Source organism: Chlamydotis macqueenii, chromosome 8, assembly GCF_036417535.1.
Source record: "Chlamydotis macqueenii isolate bChlMac1 chromosome 8, bChlMac1.mat, whole genome shotgun sequence".
NCBI lineage: Eukaryota > Metazoa > Chordata > Aves > Otidiformes > Otididae > Chlamydotis > Chlamydotis macqueenii.
The window spans coordinates 19966918-19994552 of record NC_141563.1 but is presented as its reverse complement, the minus strand read 5'-3'; the positions used below and the strand labels follow the sequence as shown (position 1 = coordinate 19994552).

The following is a 27635-nucleotide window of genomic DNA, read 5'->3' as shown; positions in this document are numbered from 1 at the left end:
TAAACATTAGAATGAGAAAATCTGGCACTTTTTTTGTCTTAGTGGGGAAAATGAGATCCTTGATAGAGTGTAACTTCATGATGAGCAAACACAGCCTCTGCCATTCTTAAGTACCTGCACGTTCTGCTCTAGCACAGCAACACTGCACTGGCTAAAGACAAATTACCATGGTTGCTCCTTGCAGTATTCTTTAAGTGATCCAAAACTGTTTGGCATGGGAATGAACCTTTTATAATCCTCTGGTATATAACAAAGCTGATACACAGTGGCAGAAAATACTGCTGTGAACATATACAAACTTGAAAAGCACTGTTTCAGAATACACTTATGCTAAAATATTTTATTGGCAGTTGTAGGACTTGTGTTGATGACTTGGCTGAGATGCATGAGGAAGGTAACACCTAGCTATTGCTGTGTGCTAAGCGAGGCCTGCAGTGCGTGCTGTAACGCTGCTGCTTAGGTTAAACCTCTTCTACAGGACTCCATCTGCAGAAGAGGGGAGGCAGAGAATGTACTCCTAGACTTTGATGGATGAACTATGGTGAGGAAGTTTATTTCTAGGGAAATCTTACAGATCTCATTGTGCCTCCTCTTCAACCCTTTACAAATATAGTTGTTTATAACCTAAAGAACTGACTTCTAGTGGTCCAGCACAGACACTTATGCACTGTAAAACAACTGTGTGTCTTAGTTAAACCATGAAAGTATGCCTATGACTACAGTATTGACACTCCACAAACAAAGTGAACGTGTAAACAGCTTTAAATCTAGATACCTTCACTGAATACTATTTCTTTTTCTTTTTTTTTTCCACAGGTTAGATGTATCTTTGAACAAGTGGATAAACAAACTTGCTAAAGATGTCTGTTCAAAGCCAACACCATTCTGTTATTATTAACCCTCCTCCACCAGAATATATAAATAACAAAAACAGTGGTTGTCAAACAAACCAACTTCAGTACTTACAGAGGGTGGTCATGAAAGCCATGTGGAGACACAACTTTTCCTGGCCATTTCATCAGCCTGTGGATGCAGCAGCACTGAATCTTCCTGTAAGAACCATTTTGGAATTGGAGTATTAATATGTAAATTATTACTGGACTTGTGAATTAATGTTAGTTTAAAAGAGGTTTTTTTTCTGATGCAAGATCATGGGAGACTACTTTTGCATATGAACTGCTTTCATTAATCCAAGTCTGCAAGAAAACGGTGTTTTCTCTCCTGTTTGTACTAAATGCTGCATCTTTGTTCACTTGCTTTCTGATCTAAGACTGTAGAAAATGACTATTTCTGAGATTATAGGGATGCTTAGCTAGGCCTCTTGGAGTTTCTGGATGTTGGTATTCTGCCTTGTTGTCTTCCCACTCCCCTGCTGATTTAGTCATGTTTCTTAACACTGTACGTTGGGTATTTTCTTTGCCTTTATTTTTAATAGGAGGTAGCTGGCCTCTTTCAATGTCAAATAATTTATGATGGAAAAGAAGATCTGATTGACCCTAAAGTAAATAGGCAAATCTGGATCCAGTTTGATGCATAGAAGTAATTAGACTTGTAGTACTTCTTAATTTCAAATCAACTTTGGCATCTTGCTCTGAAGTTTCTAGAGGAACTAAATCTCCCTGCAAAAATAGGGGAGAAAAAAGAGATATGGTGTTATCATACCACAGTGTTAGAACATTCTTGTAGGAAATAGAGGATCTAATGCTTAAATTTTTCTTCTGTATTGCCTTGTGGGTTTTATTTATGTTACAATTTAATTACAACAAAGTGAATGAATATAATGTCTTGTGACATGCTGTCTTAATTCAAGTATTTTTAGACTCCAGTTTTCAAATGAAAACACTGGTTATTCACACGATGGTGTGGAAGATACTGCTCTTAGCAGATAAGTAGAAAGGTGTTAAATAAAACCATGGTATATTTCCTTCAACTCTCCCCCTGCCCCCACCAGCTTAAGTGATCATATTTAGTTCTCTCAAAGCTCCAAGAATAATTCTACAGAATCATTGTTTCTGTTTAGAGCAGACAAAAGCCTTTATCTGCAGCTGTTTCTCATGACAAACTCATTTGGTCAGTTTGTCCAAAAGCACAAAGTGACTATCTTTCTGTGTCTTCTTACCCTTTTCCTTCTTGGAAGGAGCTGTCACTTAAAGTTAATATTTGAGTCATTCAATCAGAGTTGCAGCAACATTTGCAGCTGGCCTCAGGCCAGTTCTGCCTCTCTGGATTTCAAAGGCAGCCACTTGACTTCTAGAAGTATGTGTTTGTTCAGCCACTGAACAATAACAAGCAAAGCTCTGGCTCCATGGCAAGGACAAGGAAGGTATTTGCCTCCTTTGCCTCTCTCCTCCAGGTGTTAGAAGATGCAGAATGGACAAAACTTATTAGCTGCATTATTTAAGTTTCCTTGTTTTTGTTTTGGTAAATCAAATGGTCTGTGCTATAATGTATTTAGGGTTTTTTACTTCATTAAAACAGATTGTTAGGATAGCTTTAGAAAACTCTTGAAGTAGTTGTAACTTCACACAATGACAATGTATATGTGAACTTAGTGGGGATATTCCTCTTCTGATTTCTTAACTGCACCAGCACGGAATTGGCCTCATGCTCTTAACCACGAGCTTTTAGCCATGCTACTAAAATAATCACAATAGTTCACATTCCAGCTGCCTTTTAGTCATATTGCCACATCTTTACTAGACTAACCCTGAGAGGAGAGCCAATAGAACCCAGGGGATGAAGTATTTGATCAGCAACTGTGGAAACTTGGCGGCTTCTTTTTGTCAGTGACTGAGTCTTTGTCAAAGTGTCTTTGGCTGCCTTTCCCCCTGTTCTGTAAACTGGAGTGCTATTTCAGTTAAATGGCTTTGAGATAACAAATGAGAAGTACATATACTTTTTGTAAGTACTACTACCAGTATAGCTCTGGATCCTTAGTTCTGTGGTACCTATGACCCTAGGGGAAAGTTTTCCTTTAAATAAAATATTCCTTCCAACATAATGCAATTCTCCTTTCAATTTCACAACTAAACGTGTAAAAAAATCTTCATGTCCTAGTATTAAAGATATTTGTTGTGTGACTAACTCTTTCAAAACCACAGGATTATTACAGTATTATAAAGAAACCTATGGACTTGAGCACCATTAAAAAGCGTCTGGAACACAATTACTACACAAAAGCTGCAGAATGCATTGAGGACTTCAAAACTATGTTCTTGAACTGCTACATATATAACAAGGTATGCGAAACGTAACCTCTTACCAGTAACCAGTTCTATTGAACAATACAAACAAGTCTAAAACAAGCAAATGGTTATTAGAGCCTGCACTAAATCAGTCAATGTGTTCATTATTTTTGAAACTATTTTCTCTGAAAGGTTGGGGGCTTTGCTAGGGTTGACTGAGGGCCACGTAAGCAAAGTCTAGCCTGCTGTTAGAACTGAGTACATAGTACTTCCTGTGCAAGGATTCTGCCTGCAGAATCTCTGGGTTTTAGTTGCAGAGCTCATAAACAGCAAGTGCTGTGTAACTGCTGTAAGGTTCAATGCAAGCAATCTTGAGCCATACTCCACTCACACAAGTTTATCTAACCTAACATGAAGTGTGAGCATCTCCCTGTGCTTGGATATTTGTTGGCTGTTTCTTAGTATCCTTAAGTTTCAACAGCTTTCTTCAGAACATAGGAATGAATAACAGAGTTACAGATCTACCCCCTCTTCCCTTTGCTGTGGGAAGTATCTGGATATGAAGCGAGTAAGACCGCAATGGGACAGCGGGAGAGGGTATTTCAATAATGAAGCAACTTGTATTAAAGTCAGTTGAGGGGGGCAGGGATGGCCGGGACTTACAGACCTCTCTGGTACTGGTGGTTTGTTTCAGTCTGTCGGGGCAGGATTCTGTAGACTGTTAATTTTACAAGGTAGCCCTCTGTTACTGCAGCCTCTGAATGTTGTTGACCATGTTTTGCAGCCAGGTGATGACATTGTGTTTATGGCCCAAGAACTAGAAAAAGTGTTTATGCAGAAAATAGCCCAAATGCCACAAGAAGAAAGACTAGTGATTCTCAACAAAGGAAAGAGAAAGGGAAAGAAGCCAGAAGGTAAGGCCTGCGTTATATGTTGATTTGTTAACATTCTAAACAGGCAAAAGCTGGAAACAGGGAATCCTCTGAATCTGGTCACAACTCAACTCTGGAGCAGCTGGGGTGTTCTTCACTCTTCCCAGAACATATCAGACAAGTAACAACATTGCTGTAAGGCTTTAGCAGATTCAGTGCAGCCATATTTTTTATAGATACTACCTAAAAATTTATTTACTACTAACGAACTATACTTAAGAAGGTGTAAAAATAAAAATTAACAGCTTCATCAGTAGTCTAACAGCAAACTTCACAGGCAAACTTCTGGTGAAATGCAGTGCTATAGCCCATAAAAAGGATTATTTAGTCAAGATATCTCAAACTTAATGAGGAAATTACATAGTAAGTGCTTGATGTGACATTGGGAAGCCCAATTGCAAGGGGCCAGGTGATTAGCTGCTGCAACTTATTACTCATTACTGACTTCCTATGTCTTTTTAGTTGCTCTTATAACCTTTTTCACTTGTAGAAGTGAGGACTTGTACATCTAAGCTCTCCCCATTGCCAAAGAATAGATATTTATATTGCAATAGTAAGACTGCGGTGCCAGGAATCATATATGCATCTCAATGGGCTAATTTGGAGACCTCCAGGGTAGTCTTCCAAATTTTTGCTTGGAGGTACTGCTCTCGGTTGTTGGGAAAATGTTAGCTATGTCTTGAAAGAGCTGCAACACTTCTTTACCCTGATACTTCTTAATTGTTTGCCTTCTGACAGCCATGGAGCAGTGATCTTAGCTATCTCTGTTCTTACTGAGTCACTTAACAGATGCTCTTATTATTTAGCTATGCAACTCTACAGCTCTTCAAAGTCTCCTGATGATGTCATTTACTTCCTCTTACTGCTATTCGTGGTATGGTGGTCCTTGTTGCTGGTAGTACCTGAAACAAGTATTTCTTCAAAATAGTGTTAGAGTTTGATAGATTTATGTGGCTTTCTTGTCAAAGTATATTTGAGGAGCAACAATAACTTTCAGTGATCTGGTAGATGGATATGGAAAAGCAGTGAATTTCTTGGTCCTTTCACAGGAATTTTTAGCAGGTTAGAATGAAGAGGAGGATACTCGTCTGGCTTTTCACTCTTATTAGATTATTAGAGTAAAATCTCATCAATTAATTGCATCTCAAACAATTAATGGCCTTGGCAGAATATGTTGGTTAAACAGGTAGAAGCCACTCCCAGAAAAGATTTCTGTTGAGAAATGTGTTGGAAGTTGAGTTATCTTTTTGGTTTCAAACGATTGCAACAATTTGTCGAGATGCTTTTGTAACATCTTGCTGGTATTAATGCTGCTTAAGTCCTCTCATTCCCTTTGCATGTACAAACATGCAGCTTGTACAAATTTTTAAATGTTCTAAGCACTTCTTTTGGAATCGAATAGTAGAACATGCTGCTATGATCAAGGAAATATTTCTGTCCCATCTTTTGCAGACTTTGGCTTTAGAGACAAATATATACACACAACTTATTTTCCTTTAAAAAAAGGCAACTGACTTACATTTCAGAGAATGTCATGGTGTAACTCAGTGTTGTTACATAAACTAATAGATGTGAACATCTATGGGAACTAAACAGAATCACAGAGTGGGAAAAGGAATTGGTAATCTAACCAGCCAAATCAAATACAGAAAAGTATTGGTCTAAACTGTGCCCAAATCAGTGATGGATATCTGTAATATTGCGAAGCAATATATACAGGTCTTAGTGTGCTTAGGAAACTTGAACCTTCATATGCAGTTTGATGCACCCTTTGCTGCTTGATCTTTATGCATATGTAGAAAACAAATTTACTGTCTTGGCAAGAATGTTTTTACAATGTACAGATTTTAGTGTGATATCTCTTTTTAATCTTACCTTGGAGGTTGATCCACAGCTTCCTTGAAGCCAAATGTGTGTAACTGGGTACAATATTCTAGCTGAGGTACTAACAGTGCTGAGTAGAGGAGGATACCAATGTTGCTGAATGTAACAATGCTCTTGTTTGTACTTACTTGTGTAGTTTGGGTGTGAAAGAGTGATTCTGTTGACAACTGTTCAATTTGATAATGGAAGAAATTAACTGCAACATTTAAGACCTAATTTTAAAACTTTCTGTTTTTAAAAATTTTAAATTTAAAATTTTTAAAAAATTAAAAACTTTCTGTTTTAAAATAATCAGAAACACAGGAACCCAACCCTGGGACTTCAGATAAACAAAGCGCAATGCAGAAACAAGCTGAAAGCCGTCAGCAGCCTCCAGTGATGACTCAAGAACCACATCAGGTTACACTGGCTCCTCTGTCTGCAGCTCAGCTGACTGCTGTGACACCAACTGCAGTCCCTATAACAAAAGTAAGTTTCCTCAAACAACTGTCAGGAAAGTATTGAAATTGCTGCTTCAGGCACTAACAGCAAAACCATAGGAGCCATGCTTATTGCAGTATCTCTTCAAAACTTCTATTGTGATAGATTATAGTAAAAGATCTATATTAAATCTTCTAGGTCTCTGCTAAATAACTGGGCCAGTACTAATTCTAGAAACCAAGCAGAAATTGGGACGACTGCTTGGTATATCTTTTCTTATAAGCGTGGCTTTAAAATGTTGTTCTCAAAGAAACAAAGTGAACTGTAAGATGGTCATTCTTCAGTTGTACTACTACACTTCTGCAGGCTTCACCTTGATGTAGAAACTGTTCTTTCATTGAGGGGTAGTATTAAAGTATTTAGTATTAAAATAAAACTTTCTAAGTTTGATTTAATAACTTTTCATGTTTTCAATATAAATCAAATGCTTGATTCCAAAAGAATAGCATGTTTGCTTAAACACTGTGTTACTAGCCTGGAAGGAAACCCACAAAAGCAAATTCTTGTTAACTGCAATCTGAATTGTATGTGAACATCTGACATTTTCATCAGATAAACACTCTTGTATTGACTTAGTTTTGGTTTTGCTCTTCCAATGAAGAAAAGGCACATGTGCCAGGCTCTCCGACAGTGTATATTTACACTTTACTGAAGAGTCTAAACACTGACAAAGCACACATTGTATTGGTTCCAAAGCAAATACCACCCAGGTTAAAGAAAAATACATAAACTTTATACATAAAATCCTCAATCATGCTTAAAAGGAATTGCAGTATTTTTTCCCCCTCCCATGACAGTTCTCATAGCAATTTCATAACCTATCAGCTTCTTGGACTCTTCCCAAATGGCTAAAGACTGACCACAACCTGACCTGCAGTACACTCTGTTCTCTCCTTTACATGTAAGATTGAGCCCAGTGTGCTGATCTTGTAATGCCTTGTAGGTTTTCAGTATAAATTTGTGGAAGTGCCATGTTCTGCTCTGACTTCAATAGCTGTAAAGGTTCTGACACTTTTTTAAAATATTCTTTGTGTGTGTAGTCTGAAAGCTGACCACTTTCTCACTGTTCTAGACACCTGTATTAGACTATAAAATTTTATTTTCCTAGGCAAAAAAAGGTGTGAAAAGGAAGGCTGACACTACAACTCCTACTGCTTCAATATTCACAGCAAGTGGTGAATCTTCAGCAACATTTAATAAAAGAAAAGCTGTTAAAGCACAGAGACGTGAAAATGAACATATGATACCAAATAAGCTTCTGAAGAGATACTTGCCAGATTCTCAACAGCCACCTGAAATTCTTAAAAAGATTTCATTGTCAGAACAACTAAAACATTGTAATGAAATACTTAAAGAAATGTTTTCAAAGAAACATGCAGCATATGCCTGGCCTTTCTTAAAACCTGTAGATGTTGCATCTTTCTCCCTTGGTGAGAATCAAGGGATCACCAAATGTCCTACAGACCTGGGAACCATTAAAGTAAGTATGTTTTGGAGGGAACTGCACTATTTGTGTGCTTGCCTGAATAACTTCTGTAATGATTGGATTTTATTAGTGTTAGATGAAAAGGTGTCATGAAAGCTACTTCTTTGAAAGAAACAATGGGCAGAGAAACCATATCCACTTTTCTCTCAACAAACTAAACCACAGCTTGCTGAAGAAAGTCTGTCTCATTGTGACTGTGTGCATAGTGGCTAATCCACTTATCTGTTGAAAAAGCTAATATAAGTAGTGATGGAGTTACTATCTCCATGAAGCACTTCCAGATAGGCTGCATGTTAAATATCTTTCAGTCTGTATACACAATGCTGTTGCTAATGCTCTATAAAACAAAATGTAATTCTGTAATGCCAATGTCTGCTTCTCTCTGAATCTAACTATCCTTGGTGAAGGGCCCTGAAACCTCCACACTGGATATTTATGGGACACCTTTCACATTCTCTGTGAAAAGGAACCCTTCTAGGTGGAGATATGTGGCCAGTGCTTTGTGAACACAGGGCATATCTGTCGGGTTGAAGTATTTAGCCAAGTTAGGATCCATCTTTGTGGGAAGGGTTGAATTTCAATAGCCTATTGAATTATCTTGAAAACTGGCTTGTGCAATATAAAGGTTATTTCCCAATTTCTAGCCTGTTACTTTGACTCAAATATTATGGGCTTTGAATAAGTACTGTGCTTAGAATCAAAAAACAAGTGCTGAGTACATGAACAAATAAAATCACCTGAACGTTGTTGTCTTGACCTAGTGCTGAAACTAGTACTACAAAGTCCTTACAGCAATTACAGTTAGCAAATCTGTTTGAAAGAGGAAATTCTCTTACTTTGTTAAAGGTACAATGTTGAAATGAGAAGCAGGTTTTTCCGTAATGATTTTTACAGTATCTACTGTCTGATACAAGATGAACCTGATACTGGATGTCAACATTGTTCCTCCTCTTTCTGCCAGTTCATGGTGATGCTCTCCACTTTTAAGTTCTAAATGTGCATTAATTTTATTTTCCTCTAGAAGAAAATGGATAACTTTGAATATAAAGATATACAAGAATTTGCTGCAGATGTTAGACTAATGTTCATCAGCTGCTACAAACATAATTCTCCAGACCATGAAATAGTTGCTATGGCAAGAAAACTTCAGGTGAGTTATCACTTAAGTCAGACTTGATAAAGAGTAGGACTATAAGATTCTTCTGTTGTTATCTCATTCCCTGATGTAGCATCTACTAATGTTACCAACTTCTAGTTCTAGAAAATATGCATGTGAAAAACACACTGACCTCTTTGCTTTTCCTGAACCTAACTCTTCAGGATGTTTTTGAGAGGCACTTTGCCAAAATTCCTGATGAACCTGTTGCAAGTGTTCCTCTGCCACAGCCCATGAGAGAAATGACAGAAGCTGATTCCAGTGAGAGCAGTAATGATGACTCTTCTGAAGAAAAATCATCTGAAGACTCTGAACAGAAAAGAACAGTGCACCTTGCAAAGCTTCAGGAGCAAGTAAGCATTACTAGTCAATGTGCATGACTGTTATAATCTCCCTGATGGTGCCACTTGCAATTGTCCATTCTAAGGCTTAGCTCCAAGAATCAGTATTTAAAATATTCCAGTCACTTGTATTTCTTAATACACAACTTTTATTCCTGTTTGGAAGCAGCTTTAAATGTGAAGTGAATAGTGCATCAGCAAACACATACTAGTCTTAGTGAATCATTGGTCTAGTGCTCTGGCCTACCATTTTTTCAGATGACTCTCACACTTCTGAAAAATAAAACTGTATTGCTGTGGTATGATGAGAGCATCCAGATACTCCACACATAGCTTAGTGGCATATTCTTCTAAAAATGGCATTTCCTTCATATGGTTGAAGAGCGCTGGTTTTTTGCTCAGTCTCTTTTGAGCCACACAAAAGCAAGTTATTAAATTCTACTTCAGAATGCTCAGTATGAAGTAAAACAGAAGGAATCTCATGCTTCTGCTAATATGAAGCATGGCTTTGCTTCACTGGCTAAGAGTGGAACAAGTATTGCTTTTGCTTGAACGTAACACTTTAACCTGCTGCTGCTGTATCTACACACTACAGGGAAAACTAGAATTTGTTCTGCTAGTCAAATGAGGGGCAGTTTATTTTTTCAGTATTTGTCAGAGTAGCACATACATGATCAATTTATCAATATAGGCATGAGGACAGCCAAAAGTCTACAAGACAACCTTTGCAATAGTGAAACACTTCAGTATGTCTGAATTTTAATTCTCATTGTCTGTCCATCTTTCTTCTAATTTATATGAAGTTTAAACAAACCTGTGTTAGGTCTTCCTCTGAAGCTGTTACCATGTCCTAACTAGCCATTTTATACTGTAAAATATCTGGGATTTCTGTGTTGAAGATGCACAAGCCCAATCCCACTAGCCTAATTCAATAATGTTGTAGAGATCTAATCTAATAAGGCACTTATGTGCTTCCCAAATGCTTGAAATTAGAGAAGCTGCTGGATGCTCCTACAGTGATTTTTGCTTTTTTTTTTTTTTTAATCTTCACAGGATGCTAGAAGACATATGCTGTTAGAAATGTCGGCATCTTCTATATACATAGCCTGTGACTAATCTAGTAAGATGCTTGGAAATAAACCTCGTTTGGAAAGCAAACATTAATATCAGATCAGCTGCCACAAATCTTCTGTGATATTTAGGGATCATTTATTGTTCATCCCACATTGGCTAAGATTCTCAGCATTACAGGTTTTTTTTTGTTTTGTTTTTATAGCTTAAAGCTGTTCATCAGCAGTTGCGGGCTTTGACCAGAGCGTACTTACCTAGACTGAAAAAGACAAAGGGGAAGGCTAAAAGGGAGAAAAGTAAGAACAAGGAGAAAGCCAAAATAAAGCTGATTCAAAAGAAAAATCTAAAACACAAGAAATCTAAGAAAAAGCTGTCTTTAAACATGTAAGTGTGGGGGACTTGTGTGGGTGCCAAATTATTTTAAACTGCTGTTACTGCAGTACAGGTTTTCTTTTCTTGCAGTCAATCAAAGAAAACCATGCAGCAGATCTTGTTGGCATGTAAGTCAGAAGATGAAGATGGTGCCAAGCCTATGAATTACGATGAAAAGAGACAGTTGAGTTTGGACATAAATAAACTCCCTGGAGATAAGCTTGAGAAAGTAGTCCATATAATACAGTCAAGAGAACCTTCACTGAGAAACTCTAACCCTGATGAGATAGAAATAGACTTTGAAACTTTAAAGGCTTCAACTCTCAGAGAACTAAAGAAATATGTGGCAACCTGTTTGAGGAAGAGACCAAGAAAGCAGTGGGGTATGTAGCATAAATGATGCTTTAAAAACAAACATCAAAAAAAAAAATAATAAAAGCCACAACAAACTAGATTTACTTTGTTTACTGCAATGTCAACTTCTGTTTCCCATGCAGCTAAGAAAACAACGAAGTCAAAAGAACAACTTAATTCTGAGAGGAAACAAGAGCTAGAGAAGAGATTACTGGATGTCAGTGGTCAACTAAACCCAAAGAAGGAGAACTTCAAGTGTAATATGACTCATACTTTTATTCATTTGCAATGGAAATAGCTTAAAGTGGGATTCTCCCCTTGGGCTTATGTACTGTCATGCAGCTGGGGACTTTCTTCTCAGAACAGTTGAGGTCTTAGGCTTCCCATTGCTAATCTTAAAATTCTTCCTATGTTGAATGAGTTCAAGTCACAGCAGCAAATTTGGTCAGCTACTTGTCCTGTCCAAAACATCTTCCTTATTCTTGCACATAATCCTTTGTGACAGTAAAGATAACAGCTTCAGACCTTAAGGGAAACTGAACACCTTCTCCCTTATGCTGACATACAAAACATGGGTGGCGGGGGTGGGGAGCGTCCCACAGCCTATGCTTTTGTTTGCAGTTCACTTTCTGTGGCTTACAGATTAGAGAACAACAAACTCCAGTCATACTTGTTAGACTGCAGCCTCACTAACGCTGTCATGCTAGCAGAACTTCTGCAACAGTGACAGGTGTGCTGTGTTGCCTTAGTCTTAAGGAAGTGCCATAGGAGAATCAACTCAGTTTTTCAGGCAATAACACATTTCAATATCAAAGCCAGAAATTGTGTGTACTTGAGCATATCTACAGTTACAGGTGGTTCTCATGCAGAGACTGAGAACAGATAAATGCAGCTGATGGTACTATTATAGGTCAAGTTGTTCCTCATTAAACTAGTGACTGCTATTATTGCCTTCTATCGGATATGTATTTAAGCTCTGATGTGAAACCAGTTAGCAGAATGATAGAATCAGCCCTGCAAGACATAGGTTTGCATCCAGTATTAGCTCAGGTAACAGCTTTCCTGCCTGGTATATGTGATGGCTTGAAAACATCATAGAAAAAAAAAAGCTTAAAGAAGCAGCTGAAATCAATTGCAAAGGATAGGTTGCAGGGAGAGGGAGGAGACAAAGACCCGTGTCCAGGGAAACGGGTATCCATGAGGCTTCTCCTTGCCAAAGCTTCCATCAGAGCAACGCACTTTGAAAAAGCTTTTTGACTGCAAAATCACTATAAGCTGAGTTAAATCAACCCTGCAGATGCAAAATAGTCAGATGGTGAGGAGGTGGCAAAAGATTACAATTCTGGAGTACATATGGCTTGGGAAAGTGGGGAGTTGGCTATAGATGAAGACCTCAGCGTGCAAGTCTGGCAGCAGCAGCAAGCACAGAAGCAGATTTTTAAGAGCAGGAAAACTTATGGGGAAAAATTGCTTGAATTGTGTCTTAAGACGGCACAGTTTTAACCTACTTTAGGATTGCAAGTTGTGTAATTACAGCTCCTCCTTGGCTATTTTGTTCATTCAGGGATAAATTTCCCTCTTCTATAAAGCTCTCAACTCCACTGCTAAATGGACAATGAACAAGGAAATGTCAGAAGATGAACTGTTATGTGGGAGAACAGACATAACTAAGTTCACCCTAGTCTTTGTACAGGAAGACTGCTCTACTGCAGGTTGTTACAATTTTTTTTTTTTTCTCCTGCAGTTGAAAACAATGCTGAGTCCAGTATTGGACCAAGGAGACTGAGTGATACCAGCAACAGCAGCAGCTCCTCAGCCTCTGGCAGCAGCACTAGCAGTGGTTCTAGCTCCTCAGACAGCAGTGACTCTGAATGGGGTCAGAAAGCTTCCTTTTGTGTTTCTGTAGGCAAAACATCTACCTTCTCAGTTAGCATCTACTGTTCCACACACTTATTAATAATTTCAGTTACCCTTGTAGGTTTGCTCCATGTTGAAGGCTCAATTGCAGTGCTATTAAATGAGTGTCTTAATACTGAGTTGGGAGGTGGGGATGGAACAAACACAAAAGCCAACAAAAACAAAAAACCTCCCAAACACCAACTTAACTTACCAGTGAAAAAATTCAGATACCAAAATGAGCTAGCAAGAGGTCTCTATCTAACCTGGAGACTTGACTATTAGGCTATAGCTTACTCTTCTGGTTTTGATTCCATTTAGAAAGTACAATTTACTTTATTTTCCTCTTCTGGTCTGTAGCATGAAGAGTGCCTTACCTTGCAGGTAAGGCTTTGTCCTGAAGCTGAGGGACAAAAGTGCACACAGCCCGGACTGTAGAGCTAAAGTCTACCCTAATGTTTAAGCTGACTCAAGCTTGTTTAAGGGACACTGCAGCGCTGCAGCATCAGGATATCAGAATGATGCTTCTCTCTGTACAGAGAACTTCTTAGTTTTCTAGGACAGAATAGAAATACCAAACTGGAAGACTACAATGTAGATATCTGCATGAGGTAACACTGTAAGGTGAGATGAATGATCAACCCTTTGCAGTGTGGGGAAGCAAACATAGTAAAGTAATTGATGGCAGCAAAGACCTTGATCCTGCAGGAATCTTTGTGGTCTTTCTTTATATCTGGGAGAAGTTCTCTAAACACATCAAGCTGAAGTCAAAGTATTCAAGAGGAGAATGTACTTTTCAGTGTGAGGTTTGGTGCTGTAGGTACAACTGCAGCTCATATCTTGTATATGTGAATAATGAAACACATGTGAATGACTTTTTTTTTTTTCCACCCCCCTCTTTTTGCTCACCTTGCTATATTTACAGTTACAGAAACCTGCTCAAAACAGACTGGAGATATGCAGAACTGTTCCACTTCTATGGAAAAGCCTAAGGTAAACTGATGGGAAGGATATAATAGTTTCATCCTAAACAAAGTTTAGGATGGAAATTATACAAGTCTATCAGGAAATAATGCATATGGCTTGAATGCAACTTGTTCTGTAGGACTGATTCACATGGAGATGTAAAATCTCCAGTTTGTTAAAAGTAGTTTATGTACCTGTATAGAAACTGATGTACTGGGAGAACTCCTGAGGCTTTTACCTTTTATAATCACTGTGGTAATTCAGTGCTGGGTGAAGGACAATGTTCCCCACACTCCACCCCATCCACCCCACAAAAAAAAGGAAAATCCTCTGCAACTTGATCTTTGAGTATCGAATTGACCTAATAAACAGTGTAAACCCCATTTAAATATTTTCTTTCATCTATGAATAACCTTACTTCTATACCTGAAAATAAATAAATTGTACAATTTAATATATTTTTAGGATCTCTTATATTGCTATGGTATTATAAGCAACAGCAGCTTTATCTAGAAATAATTTTTAATGTTTCCAAGATTGAATTGCTCTATTCCTGTATATACAGTGGGTGTTAATTCTTGTCAGGGTTAGCTGCCTTTCACGTTTTCCCTTGAAGCTAGCAGAGATAGAGACCTTGGATTTCAAAGCAAGATTATAGCACAGCATCTTCTTACAATAGACTTGCTTTCACTTAAAGTGCTTAGTTGGATACAAGAAACTAGGCTGCAATTTTATTATTCAGCTGCTCCTTCTGCATCTTCATAAGCAAGGACTGAGGGGAGGAATTATGCAACACCTTTTTTTTTTTTTTTTTTTTTTTTTTTTTGTCTGAGGGGAGGAATTATGCAACACCCTTTTTTTTTGTCTGTTTAAAAGTGCAGCCTCTACAGTGACAGAATGACAGCAACAAACTTCGAGAACACAGGATACAGGAATTCAGCTTCAGCTTGGTCAGTTATAACAGCCCCTAACTGACTTTCTGAGTAACAGCAGACATCATACTTCAAATCCTCACACTACATTTTGTTGTCATGGGGTTTATTGGTTTTTTTGTTGGTTGGTTGTTTTTTTTGTATCTTTCAGACCAAGGCAGTGCACTTTACCTCATAGGTTTTTGTCATCTAAACTCTTAGAAAATGCTAGATTAGTATTGCAATATAAGGACTACTGAGGAAACAAGGCAGTGGTGGGTAAAAGGGATCAAACAGGTATAAAAATTGAGATTTGGTTATATTTACTGCAATCTCTTTCTAGAGAGTACCACTGTGTTTACAGAGGACATCCTGCAGTGCTGTCCTGCAAGCACAGCCCCCATCTCTTACTAGTAGCTTGCAAACTCATGGATCATCTGAACTGCAGCAGCCACCTCCCAATGTACTGCGGAGACCTCTGCCTTTACAGAATAGATCACTTAAACCATCAGAACAAAATGTCCAGTCTCCCTCAGGTAACATCTTTAAGGCAAGAATCATGGCTACGTTTGCTGAGGAAAGAGGGGATGGCAGGACTAATATTTGTATTGCTCAATAAGCTTTATCTTGGGGTTTTGGAGGTTATCAAGTGGGTAAAGGAAAAAGTTCTTGCAGGGTATGGACTATAAAGAGCACAATGTAAATAAAGGTGTGGCAGCACTGAGAATGGGCTAGGATTTCAGATTACTGGGGCACTTGCGGTGGAGTGGAATAGAATTAAAACAGGGAATGTGCTCATGCCTCCCTCTGAGATGGAAAATGACACCTTAATGAACCCTGGGTTACAGGAAGTGCTGAGCACCTTAAGGCAGGAATTAGATGCTTAAACCCCTGACCACCACTCAAGTTCATCTCTGAAATCCTTGTTAGCTGAATTTAAGGCTTGGTGCCATAAGCCTTCTGATTGCTGTTGTCTAGACATATCAGATACTAAGTTGCTTAGAAACTTGATCCAAGGAGCTATTCTTTTCCCTCCCTCACTTCAAAAGGTCTAATAACTTCAGCCACTTATGAGTTTTTAGTAAAAGACAGCTTGAGCTGGTAGCTGATTAACTGAGAAATCAATTAAAAACTAATGAAAAATAACTGTCTCAAATTGTGCAGTTAGGATACTTATCTTCATATCCAGTTCATCCACACTTCTAAACAGCGACCTAATTTTGAGATGCAGGACTGCACTTTGCATGTGAGGGGAAAACATACACTACTTCTTTCTCAGGTATAATCAAAGCTGTATCTGCTCTGCTCGATGCTCCAGACCAGCAAACTCCTCCACGTACTTCAAGAACAAATGAGTCTTCTGTCACTCAGGCCACACATGCTCTTGCAGAGGTGAATACATGCTTATCTCCAATGCATTGATTTCAAATAACTTCTTTAAAGTATGTTCCTACTCCTTTAAATAAGATCTAATGTAATACTCCAGGCTTGACTTCGATGCAATGAAGGCCACTTCAGGTTTACAAGAAAAGTTATCTAAAACCCCACTAACAAAGTGATTCTTATCCTTTAATTGGGCATTAATTCATTGCCTGCTGGCTGCAACATAAAAGGAAAGAGTTTGGCTGATCAATATATCAAGTTTATGATGTACTATAAAGCTTATTTTATTTCTCTTCAGTGCTATAGCCTAAACTTAAGTAACCCTTGCACACTTACAGGTTAAAAGCCCACTCTGTAAACCTACAGTTTCACCAGAAATGCCAGAAATACAAACCTGGTAGGCTCAGCAACACCCTGAAAGATGTTGGAGGCTATCCTGAGAAAGTGTGTTGCTTTTTTTTTTCCTATTCCTAAACTGGGGCTTTTAGGGCCATAGATGAGTTATAAAATATTTAGTCATTGTGATTTCTGTCCTAATATATTCTTGGAGAGTATCCTGGTGAGAAGGGCCTCTGTGTTACAAAGGAACTTACTGATGTTACTGCAGCAGCATGATCTCTTCCATCTTAAGATGTTTGTCTTCCTGAACATGGTTTCAAACATAGCTGCTTTAGCCAAGTTTTATAGCTTTTTATTTTCTGAAATGAATAGAAACTACCTCTGGAATCTATGAGCACAAGAATGTGTCCTGCAAGAAAGGAAGAAAAGCAACTTACCCTTTTCCACTTGCATCCACTATCCAAAGGCAGCAAGCAGTATATATTATGAGACTCCAGTTTGTGCAACACCTTCCCCAGTTCAAGGGGACTACTACACAATTGTGCACAGAGGAAAAACTACCACTGAACTGAAGTAATAGAGCTGCCCTTTGCCCTGATCCATAAGCTAGAGAGGAGCAACTGGCTTTACAAGAGTAAAAGCCAACTTCTGTTCTGCTGTACCATGTTAAGGGTTAAAGAGCTTTTATCAGTTTCTCATACTCTACACACTCTGTCCCTTGGTATCTCTGAGCAGTTCATGTTCTAAATCCAAAGTGTTAATGTAAGAACTTGCTTTGACTACCATAATATGAATTAAATCTAATTCTTCCCTGTTGTTTACAACAATTTACTGCTCTAAGCTTCTAAATCTTTAATCTTGTTGCTGTATAATAAGAATTCACATGAACATATTTTGAAGTCTAACTTCTCTTCTAGGTATCCAACACAACTTCCCAGGTGGACAGTGCTGATCGGAGTAAAGAAGATGAGGAAACAATACATCTAGACAAATCAAATAAACTTCAAAGCAAGGCCAGTGAGAGAATTGCTGATTCAATATCCATAAGTCAAGAACAAAGTATGTATTGTCATAATAAAAGCTGTAACTGATATCGGGCATGTGGAGTTAAAAATGTATATGAACCTGGTTTAAAGAAATAAAACACTGAACGCTTGTACACTAACTAGTTTGCAGAATAATGGAGAGTGTGCGGTTTTCCCTTGCTTGCTCTTTTTTGTTATTTTCTGTCTTTCTAGGGGAAAAAAAAAGTGAAGTTAAATGGATGCTTGGTTCTTGTTCTGTGTTAAAATATATAAACCAATTGACTTTTTGATTTAAGAAATTAGCTTTCTGAATTTAGTACAAAGGATAAGTAACTCTGTCTTCCAGGAAATTTGAGAGAATCAATGCTCTGTCAAACTTCACTGGTCTTTAAGCTGTCTTCTGCTGAAGCTTCATGGAGCCCTTTTCCCAGGGCACTTTGTGTGTATTTTGAGTTACCAGCTCTGGCACTTGGTCACAAGGGTCTGACATAAAGGAATGTCAAACAGGCTTTCACCATAGGACAAACTTGCAATTATTACAAGAACACAGGTTACCTGAAAGCTGTATTCCATACAGAGGTGCATCAGACTTTGTACATACTTCAAACCAAAGAGTTCTGAGCTGGACACTGAACATCGATGCTGAGAGCCTAGTGGTACCGGACAGCATTGGTTTGGTTCCTCCTTCACTCTTTCCTCTGGACTGCCTGTGTAGGCTTGAACAGGGGAGGGAACAAGCTTCTGAAAACTGGATGAAATTAGAAGACACAGCTTTCTCACTGATGAGTTCTTCAATTGTTGCCAGAGAATAACGCTGAGTACTTGAGTTGTATCAAAGAAACTCTAAAAATGGAGAATTTATTCTCCAAAATGTTTTACTCAGTATTTTCATGGTCTTGACACACATACTGACCCACTTTGTTTACATTTGTAGCAGCTGGAGCTGGTACCTGAGTTCCACGAATTCTGATGATCCTCACTTACAAAGTTTTGAGGCTGCCTAAAACCTGTCCTGTAGACTGCATGACTGTATGAAGATCCTGGTGTTACCTTAATATGTTAAAGAGCTGGGAAAAGAAGCAGGAGTAAATCAATCTCACTGTTTTAATATTCACAGGGAAAAAAAAAAGCATAGCCAAAACTCTTGGGAAAGCTTGCTCCCTTCCATACTTAATTGTTTACTGTTTAGTCTTTATTCCTCTTAACTTCTATTCCTGATCCTCATTTGATTTGTACAGTTTCTATCTTCTCCCCTTTTTCAAGAGACAGTTGTGTGGAGAGTTGTAGAGGCCCAACTGTGCTCAGTGTTATCTTAGCCTTTCCACTATTAACTCCTGTAGAAAAGTGGATGGGAGGGGGCGATGCAGGATGTTGGCTTTTGGTTTTTGTTTTTTGTTTTTTGTTTTTTTTTTTTAATGACAAAAACTTTGCTAATCCGGAACTGTTGTAGGGCCTGTAATCTATTGATAGAAAGCGTAGAGAGTGCTCGTTACTACATGTGTCTACTTAGATCAAAGCAGGGAAAACTCAGTTTAGAATTGGATGCTTAGAGCAGCTCACTGAATTTTGTAAAGAATCCAACTGTCTCAGGAATTTCTGTGGAGTTACCTGTATCTCTGAAATAAGAATTCTTGATTTTACACTTGTGACACCTCTAATGGTATAGGTGCAGGCTTGGTGTATTGCTGAATTCAGTGATGGCTTGTTAAGAAGCTTAACTTATGAAACTGGGAAAAACAAGCTTCCCTCCAGATTAAAAACCAACATTTCTCAATGAGAGATTCTGTGAAGGTTGGCATTGCTGTAAGCAGCACGTTTCAAAGCCTACGGCTGGAAATATTTTTGACACAGCCTCATATTCCTGTGTTATATCTAGAGCTTTAAGACAGATACAACTATAAATTTAAATTAATCTTAAGTTTGCTTTAGGTAAATCATCTTGGCCGGTTGATCAAATTGATCTTAACAATGGGTTTACACATTTTGGGGTATGTGAAGCTCCTGCTTTATGTTGGAGTATTCAGTGCTTGAGACTGTCAAGTATCTTTTATGAATATTCAAGCTGCCTGTATGAGGACAAATGAATGATGAAAGAAAGATGCCTATTGTTTTAAGAGGGAACCTTAATATGCTGGTTCACTACTCTGGAAGAGAATGAGTCTCTGATAACAGAATTTGATCTAGGTAGATTTTGCTTAACTGGACCTGGAATCCCAGAGAATTGAGATAACAGGATTTGGAACCCTCCTCAACAGGATTTGAGAGGCTTCAGAGGTCTTTCATCCTATTTTATTCCACTGTATAGTAAAAACTCTCCTGCTCTCTTGCAATTATGCCAACTCGGAGGCAAGGCATGGGGGCATAGGGTCAGGGCTAGGCACTGTTCTTGTCTTGACTTTTGGAGGCTGTGAACTCTTTCTGAAAACTCCTTTTATGACAAACTGACTGAAGGTTTGATATTCTGCCTTCAGCATTCTAGATTCACACATGCAAAAACTTTATCCTTTTCCTTTAAAAAAAAAAAGTTATGTTTCTTAATAAACCTTTACTTAAAATAAATATTGAAACATCTCAAATTGCAGCAGAGGATCATTGCTGAATGATATAAAATATTTGCGTTGTTTAGATCTGGTTCTAAAATAATGTTTTTTTCACAGTACAACTAGATTTTCATTCCAGAAGTTCTTTAGAAAGGAATATTACAAAGTAACACATAAGCTTTAAAAACAAACAAACAAAAACAACAACAACAAAAAAAACCACCAAACAACACAAACCCTACCCTACAACATATTGCTTTTGTTAACCATGTGGTATTCTGGCCAGTTCCTACTATTACAAAAATCTATTTTCAGGCTTAGCATAATGACTGTAGGAAATTTTATCTGCATTTAAAAAGGTTTTTTGAAGTCTCAAAAGGTTTGGGGAAAATGTTTTTCACATAAAATAGTATGGAACTTCTACAGTAGCAGAGCATATCAGAACCATTAATCTGAAGTTAGTATTGTCAAAATAGCACTTCTGCTTTGCCTGTGGTGGGGTTTTTTTGCCTTCACAAGTAATAAAGACGTAACAGCGTGGAGTACTCATACATCTGGAGGCTACTGGAAATGTGATGATGACTAGCCCTTACTGGCTAATTTATTTGATTTTTTTTTCCTTTTTTTTTTTTTTTTATTAAACTGTAGAGCTTTAGGCAAAATGAGTTTACATGATGAATGAGGCACTCTTAAATAATGCGGGAATCAAAATGGAAGAGGGCTGGGTGGGGAAGGGACAGGATGTGAGCAACTGGAAATGTGCTGTGTTGAGACTTTCTGACCAAACATTCTGGGTGTTCTGCTAGGACCCCTCCTGGAATTAACCAGGAGTTAATTTCTCATCTATAGTTGAACTTAAGAACTCCTCTCCCTGCCCCAAACTGGAAAGAAGTGGTCTAGTTCAACTTAAGCTTAGGAAATGTTTGGGACCACTTCTGTCATTCTGAACTAAATAAGAATAATAAAGTGTGGTGTAAATTCTTAAGTCAATTTCTAGAACGATTAAATGTTTATCACTTAAATTTGAGGAAACATAGCCCATAAAATCAATGTGAGTGAAAAAGCTTTTTTATTCTTCCACCAGGTCATTGTATACCTAATAACAAACCTAATGGTAAAAACATGCTAGAGCCAAAATCCGAAAGTCTTCCAAGAAAGGTAAGTGTTGCTCAAATCCTATTTGAGGAGAAGAGCTTGAGTATACTTACTAGGATCAAAAAATTCCATATCCTGGGATCTTCTCTGAAAATCTGGTCTTTTATGATTTAAATATTTAGTGTCTGATAGGTCTTGGGTATTGTTATAACCTGCACAAATTTATTCTAATGCTAAAAACAAACAAACAGAAAAACCTATGGGTTCTGATAATTTCAGAAAGTAAATTACGTAATATTGTAAGAACTAAACAGACAATGGATGATTAATAGTTGTAGAATATTTTTGCTTCTTCTGTGTTTCCTTTATAACTTCAGGATACAGGTTTTAAGAATATAGATTCCTGGGTGAGCTTATGTAAAGCAATGATGCTTCCAGCTCCAATAAAAGCATCTGCTGAGAGCTTCAAAGAGTTTAGGAAAGCAGCATTAAAGAGGCGTATGCAAGAGTGGGAGTTACAAAGGCCTCTGGTGCAAACTGAGAGGGAACTGCAAAACCTTCCACGAGAAAAAGAGAGGTTTGTAACTGCATATGTTTAAATATTATTCTGGTTTTTAATTTTATGCTTCATTTAGTTGCAGGGCCTATGATCTGGATAGTTAAATAATTTTCTGATCTTTCTGTTTTTAAGAAAAATTTCAGCCTTAGGCTGAAACATCATAGGCCGAAAAGTAACAGAAATTTGTGTGTATGTCTGTCAAAGAAAGTGCAGGTAAGCTTTGTGTAGCATGTATATAAAACCTGTGTACATATAGATTGGAAATGGAACACAGGAAACCTTATCCTGCTACAGCCCAACAATCGTGCGCACACAGCCCTTGCAAAGGGAAATTGCTGTGAATCGATCTGTAAAACAGAACCACAGTTTGACTGCTGTGCACTGATTTTTTTTATTTGCAGAATTCTCTTTGGTGCAAAGGCTTGTTATGAAGAAAAAGAAGAAACAACTTTTATTGTATACCGATCTCTTCTGCTTTCTTTAAAGGGGCTGTGAAGGCACAGGATTGGATGCCATGGCAGCAACAGATTGTGAGCCCCAACAAGCACAAAAGAGCAAGCAGCTGCCTGAAACTCAACAACATACTCTTGTTCAAGACCGTAACGCGGCTAGAAAAATGGAACAAGAACGCAGGAGGAGAGAAGCAGTAAGTTGCTGACTCTTGCCAGCTGATTTATTTTCAATTTTAGTAGAGAATAAAAAATATTAACTCCGGTCCTTATTTTAAAGGGCCTGAATGATTGAAAACAACAGAACTATACTACCTGAAGAGTTAGTCTAGAAAATTAAATAGGAAATCCAAAGCAGATCTTTGTCATAGTTCAGCCCTGATTGGGACCAGACTATGCAGTCTCTCTCGCATTCCTCCCACCCTCCAGTGGGACAGAAGGCAGAATTGGTAAACAAACAAAAAAAAAACCCAGCAAAAGCACATGGGTTGAGATTGAACAAAAAGTAAATTTAACAGCAATAACAGAAGAAAAAAAAAACAGTGATGGAATACAAATACAGTATAATGGCCTACAACAAATCCCTACACCTGGTTTCTTCCAAGTAGCAGGAGACTCCACTCAGCACCCTCCTCACTTATATGTTGAGCATGATGTCAGATGGGATGGAATAGCCCTTTCAGTAATTTGGGTAAATTAACCCCAGCTGTTAGCTAATTAGTTAATTATCCCAGCTGGGTGCCCCAGCCATAGGAGCTACCAGCTCCAGTTCTCCACCCAGCTCAGGTGATTATTAACTCTATCCTAGCCAGAACTAGGACAATCTTCAAGTGGTGGAATATGAAAAACTGTCTGCTTGGCCCTATTGCTCCTATAAGTGTAGAATAATTGCATGGTAAAATCAAATTTTAAAGTGGAGTCCTTGCCCTTTGAATAACTTCAAACCTCAAGTGTTGCAAGCTGTCTATCATCTTTAACATACTCTGTGTCAACAAAAGTGCTAGTTATACTGTTCTGATCTCAAATATCAAAACTAAGCCTCTTTAACTTACTGGTTTTATTGCTGTAGGTAACAAATGGTTTTTTAATTGCTACTTTTAAAAAAATATTTTTAAAAATTCATAATATTGTACAATAGAATGTAAGAACTCCAGTGTGAGATCATGCTAGATTCAGATAAAGTCTACTGAAGCTTTCATCCTGTTCAGTTCTCTTCAGAGAGGACTTCCAACATGCACACTCAAACTTGTAATAGCAGAGGAAGCATACATTCTTTGGGAAGAAGATTTACAGTTTTTTCTTACATCTTTATTAAATACTTGACCTGCATAGTATTAATTAATGTCCAGCTGCTCTGAAAATACACTAATTTGCTTTCTTGCAGATGGCTTGTACAATTGACATCAATCTCCAGAGTGATATTATGGCATCATTTGAAGAATATCTTGAGTGAAAGCTGTAGTAGAACTTAACTTCAGCACTACTGCAAACTGTATAGCTTTGAAAATGTGCTAGTTACAAGCTAGTTACAATGTTAAGACCACTTTAAAGAGCATGTAAGTTCCTCTAAAATGTTTAATATTAAAAGCTTGTTCATTGACACTTGAAGCATCACAAGACCTTTTTGTTGCTTGTTTACAATATATGTAATCTAGTCTGCTACACAGTGGAATGTAGTGGTTCTTTTGATTACAGTTCTATATTGTTGATATATGTGAGAAAATATCAGCTTCTTGATTTTTTAATCTTTTTTTTTTAATAAATTTTTTTCAGAAACACTTGAGAATCTGTTATACTGAGCATAGCCAAATTCTTGTTTGACTGTATTAAGTCATAGTATACTAAATATACACCTATAGAAACTACTTTAAACCAAAGACTTGTCAATTATGTGATTGCTATTAAAACAATCACTTTACTATGACACACTTGCATGGAATCTGGGCTGTGACAAAAGACCTCTATAATAGTGATAATTTCTAAAGGATGTGTAACATTATTCGTAATTGTAAAAACACATTTCCTGGAATTCTGTAATTTCAGCAGCAAATCCTGTATACTTGCATATCTTTCAAGGCCCAGACACGCTGATCTTCTGCTTAATGTATCTTATGTTAACATAACATTTGGATAAGGGTGCAAGCATGTTTGCCAGATGGTTCTGGTTCCTCACAGAAAGAAATTATCTAAAACATACCACTTCTGGCTCCAGTTTGAAAGGCCTTCTGAGTAATGCAAGATTTTATTAATGTTGGGATACTTGTCTGAAGTAGAAACTAGAGTGTAAAAACCCTATATTCTTGTTGATTACATATCACTATCTCAAGTTAAGTACAGAACTAATAAAACGTTGGTTTATAGAATTAATAACAAAACACAATGTGTATTACAGAAATGTTGGGTGGAAGGGGCTGCCTCGAGATAATCTAGTTCAGTGGTCTCCAAATCTTTTTTGTTATGCACACATCAGTGTTGTGGTTTTGTTTAGTGGGGGGGGGCCTAAGGTGGTAACTTCTGCAGGAAACTGCTAGGAGTCGCTGCCCTTTGTTCAGTGGACTCGGCCGGGCCTAGGGCGGACCCGCTGCTGGCCCAGCCCGAGCCGATTGGTAGCAGAATGTTCCATGATAACACCTCTGCAATAACGTATTTAAGAAGGGGAAAACAAACAAACAAAAAAGAGAAGATGTGAAGAAGCTGAGCAGGGACAGAGGTGGAGAGGGGGAGGCGCAGGCCTCATGGGCCTTGCAGGCCTCACCCTCTGGCCTCTCGCCAGGTGGCCGACTGGGCCTGAATCGGCCCAGCCTGGCCTGGCTGCAAGAAGTGGAGAGGAGATGAGATGGATGATGTGAAGAGATTCTGAGAGGCGTCTGCCAGCCTGTTGTGAAGAACTTTTCTTGTGAGAGGAACGGCTGCAGACGCCAAGGTCAGTTCAGAAGGAGGGGGAGGAGTAATGCAGCTCCTGGCCAAGATTCCCCTGCAGCCTGTGGTGAAGACCATGGTGGAGCGGGTTGTCCCCCTGCAGCCCATGGAGGACCACAGAGGAGCAGAGATCCACCTGCAGCCCGTGGAGGACCCCACATCAGGGGAGGTGGATGCCTGAAGGAGGCTGTGGCCCGTGGAGGCCCCGCTGGGACAGCTGTTCTGGAGAGACTGCACCCGTGGAAGAGATGACCCACGCCGGAGCAGTTTCACGAAGGACTGCGGCCTGTGGGTGGGACCCCACAATGGAGCAGGGGAGGAATGTGAGGAGTTCTTTCCCCGACCATGAAGCAGCAGTGTAAAACAACATATGATGAAATGACTGCAACCCCCATTCCCTCTTCCACCCTGTGCCGCTCGGGGGGGGGGAAAGGTAGTAGAGATAATGTTAAGCCCGGGAAGAGGGAGGGGTTGGGGGAGATTATCTTGTTCTCTGTCTCATTCTCCTGCTAGTTTTAGTAATAAATGAATAGTTTTCCCCAAGTCGAGTCTGCTTTGCCCATAACAGTAACTTTAAGGATTTTCTCCCTGTCCTTATCTCAAATCTCGAGCTGTTTTTCTTATATTATCTCTCCCTATTCTCTTGGAGGGTATAGGGAGTGAGAGAGAGACTGCGTAGTCTGGTCCCGATAGGGGCTGAACTACGACAATCAGTAAAAAATTTTAAGTGTGCTCCCCGAAGACATGTATATTTATTAATTTATAATTCTACTGTACTAATATGTATATTATAAAATATACACAAAAAGATAAATTAAAAATATTTCAAATAGTGTTTACTTAATTTTGCTTAGTTATGTTTATTTTGTTCTGTAATTTAAAAAATTGTTTTGTAAATTTAAAAATTGGTTTGCATTAAATATTTTCTTCCCACACTCCACTTTGGAGACCACTGATCTAGCTGAACATCCCCCTCAAAAACCTCTCTCCCTATGGAGACCTGTGGTCTGTTGAGTCCCTGGATCAAAGCTGGAAGTCAAGCTAACACTGCCAGTGTTGTGGTGGGGGTCTGCCACAGACCACCCAACTAAGTAAACTGAGCAGACCAAGACTTTCCACAAATAACTGATTTTTCAGATAAAGGGAATAAATTGCATCTAAATTAATAAACAACAGCCAAAGCATGCCTAAAAATGGTAGCCTGGTCTTTCAGGTAGCAGGCTGATGAGCTAGTGCTAGCTCCAAAATACCTATTCTGCAATAAAATACCGCTCTGTATCTTCTACTTCTGCCATTGCTGGAGCGGTAGTATTTCATTCAATAGCAGAAAGAGTGTACATTGATAAATGCTGAGATTGGGAAATCACCCCTGGAAGTGTCTAGGGAAGTCCACGTACATGAGACTTGCCTGGATGCATGCTTAAGTGTACACTGCTTGGGAGATTTGAGTACTTGGCTAGGAAAGGGATGGGTTGTAACGTAAAGTGGCACTGTTAGGATGTCTTGTTTCACATCCACATCAAAAGTGATTTAGGCCTGCCTTCATTTGTAGTTTACACATTAATAGTTATTTGTCCTGCAGGTAAAATATTACAGTTCACACTCAGGACTCCCTTCCTTGCCGTCATTTGGATGTACTTTCTGACTGGGTTAATGCAAGCTCAAGATTTCTTGTTTTGGAAATAGGAGGTGACAGAGGGAAAGGCAAGAATTTATTCTCTGTGCTTCATCCATTCTATAGAAGCACATGTGCACTGCTAACAGTATGAACTGATACTCTTGCCCCTTCAAAAACTAATTCCAGCTTCCATGGCTCTACACTGTCACAATGACTTAAAGTCACAATGTCAGTGCTGCAAATGCTAATCTGATAAACCCTTTATTCGCAACCTGCAAGCCAGCTAAAGAGGATAATCAGTTCCTGCCTCCAGACAGTGAGTGCAGAGGAAAGGGAGACAGCCTCCAAACATTAAGTGAGTAGCAAGTCTATAATGACTGTGTTTGCCCAAAGCTGTCACCACACTCAAGCAAGCAGAAATACCACTTGTGCAGGTATGGCCTGCAAACAAAAAGCTGCTTAAACAGACCAGGTATTGTTAGTTACCTAACAGCTGAAATGTGAAATAAGTTAGGTTGTCTTATGCCGCTAAGTTACCTCGATAATTTGTTAAAACAGTTGCACTAATGTTTCATTTTTATACTCCTATCCACACATAAATGAAGGGGAAGATAGTTGAAAGCTTTAAAAAGTTTCTGTCACTAATAAAGGGAATGTGTTACATTTTTTTACTA

The 27635-nt window shown here is 38.5% G+C and overlaps 1 protein-coding gene across 1 annotated transcript; it reads left to right on the top strand.

Annotated features, from left to right (window-relative positions):
* Positions 1–860: 860 nt before the first annotated feature.
* Positions 861–23877, top strand: BRDT (bromodomain testis associated). The gene is given in 19 exon segments (XM_086753125.1): positions 861–1052; positions 3102–3239; positions 3970–4099; positions 6297–6469; positions 7590–7961; positions 8989–9117; positions 9288–9476; positions 10741–10919; positions 10998–11290; positions 11405–11518; positions 13006–13137; positions 14083–14150; positions 15399–15570; positions 16314–16426; positions 17674–17815; positions 21406–21479; positions 21794–22026; positions 22462–22621; positions 23809–23877. Coding segments are annotated over 19 exon segments (3072 nt in total).
* The last annotated feature ends 3758 nt before the right edge of the window (positions 23878–27635 follow it).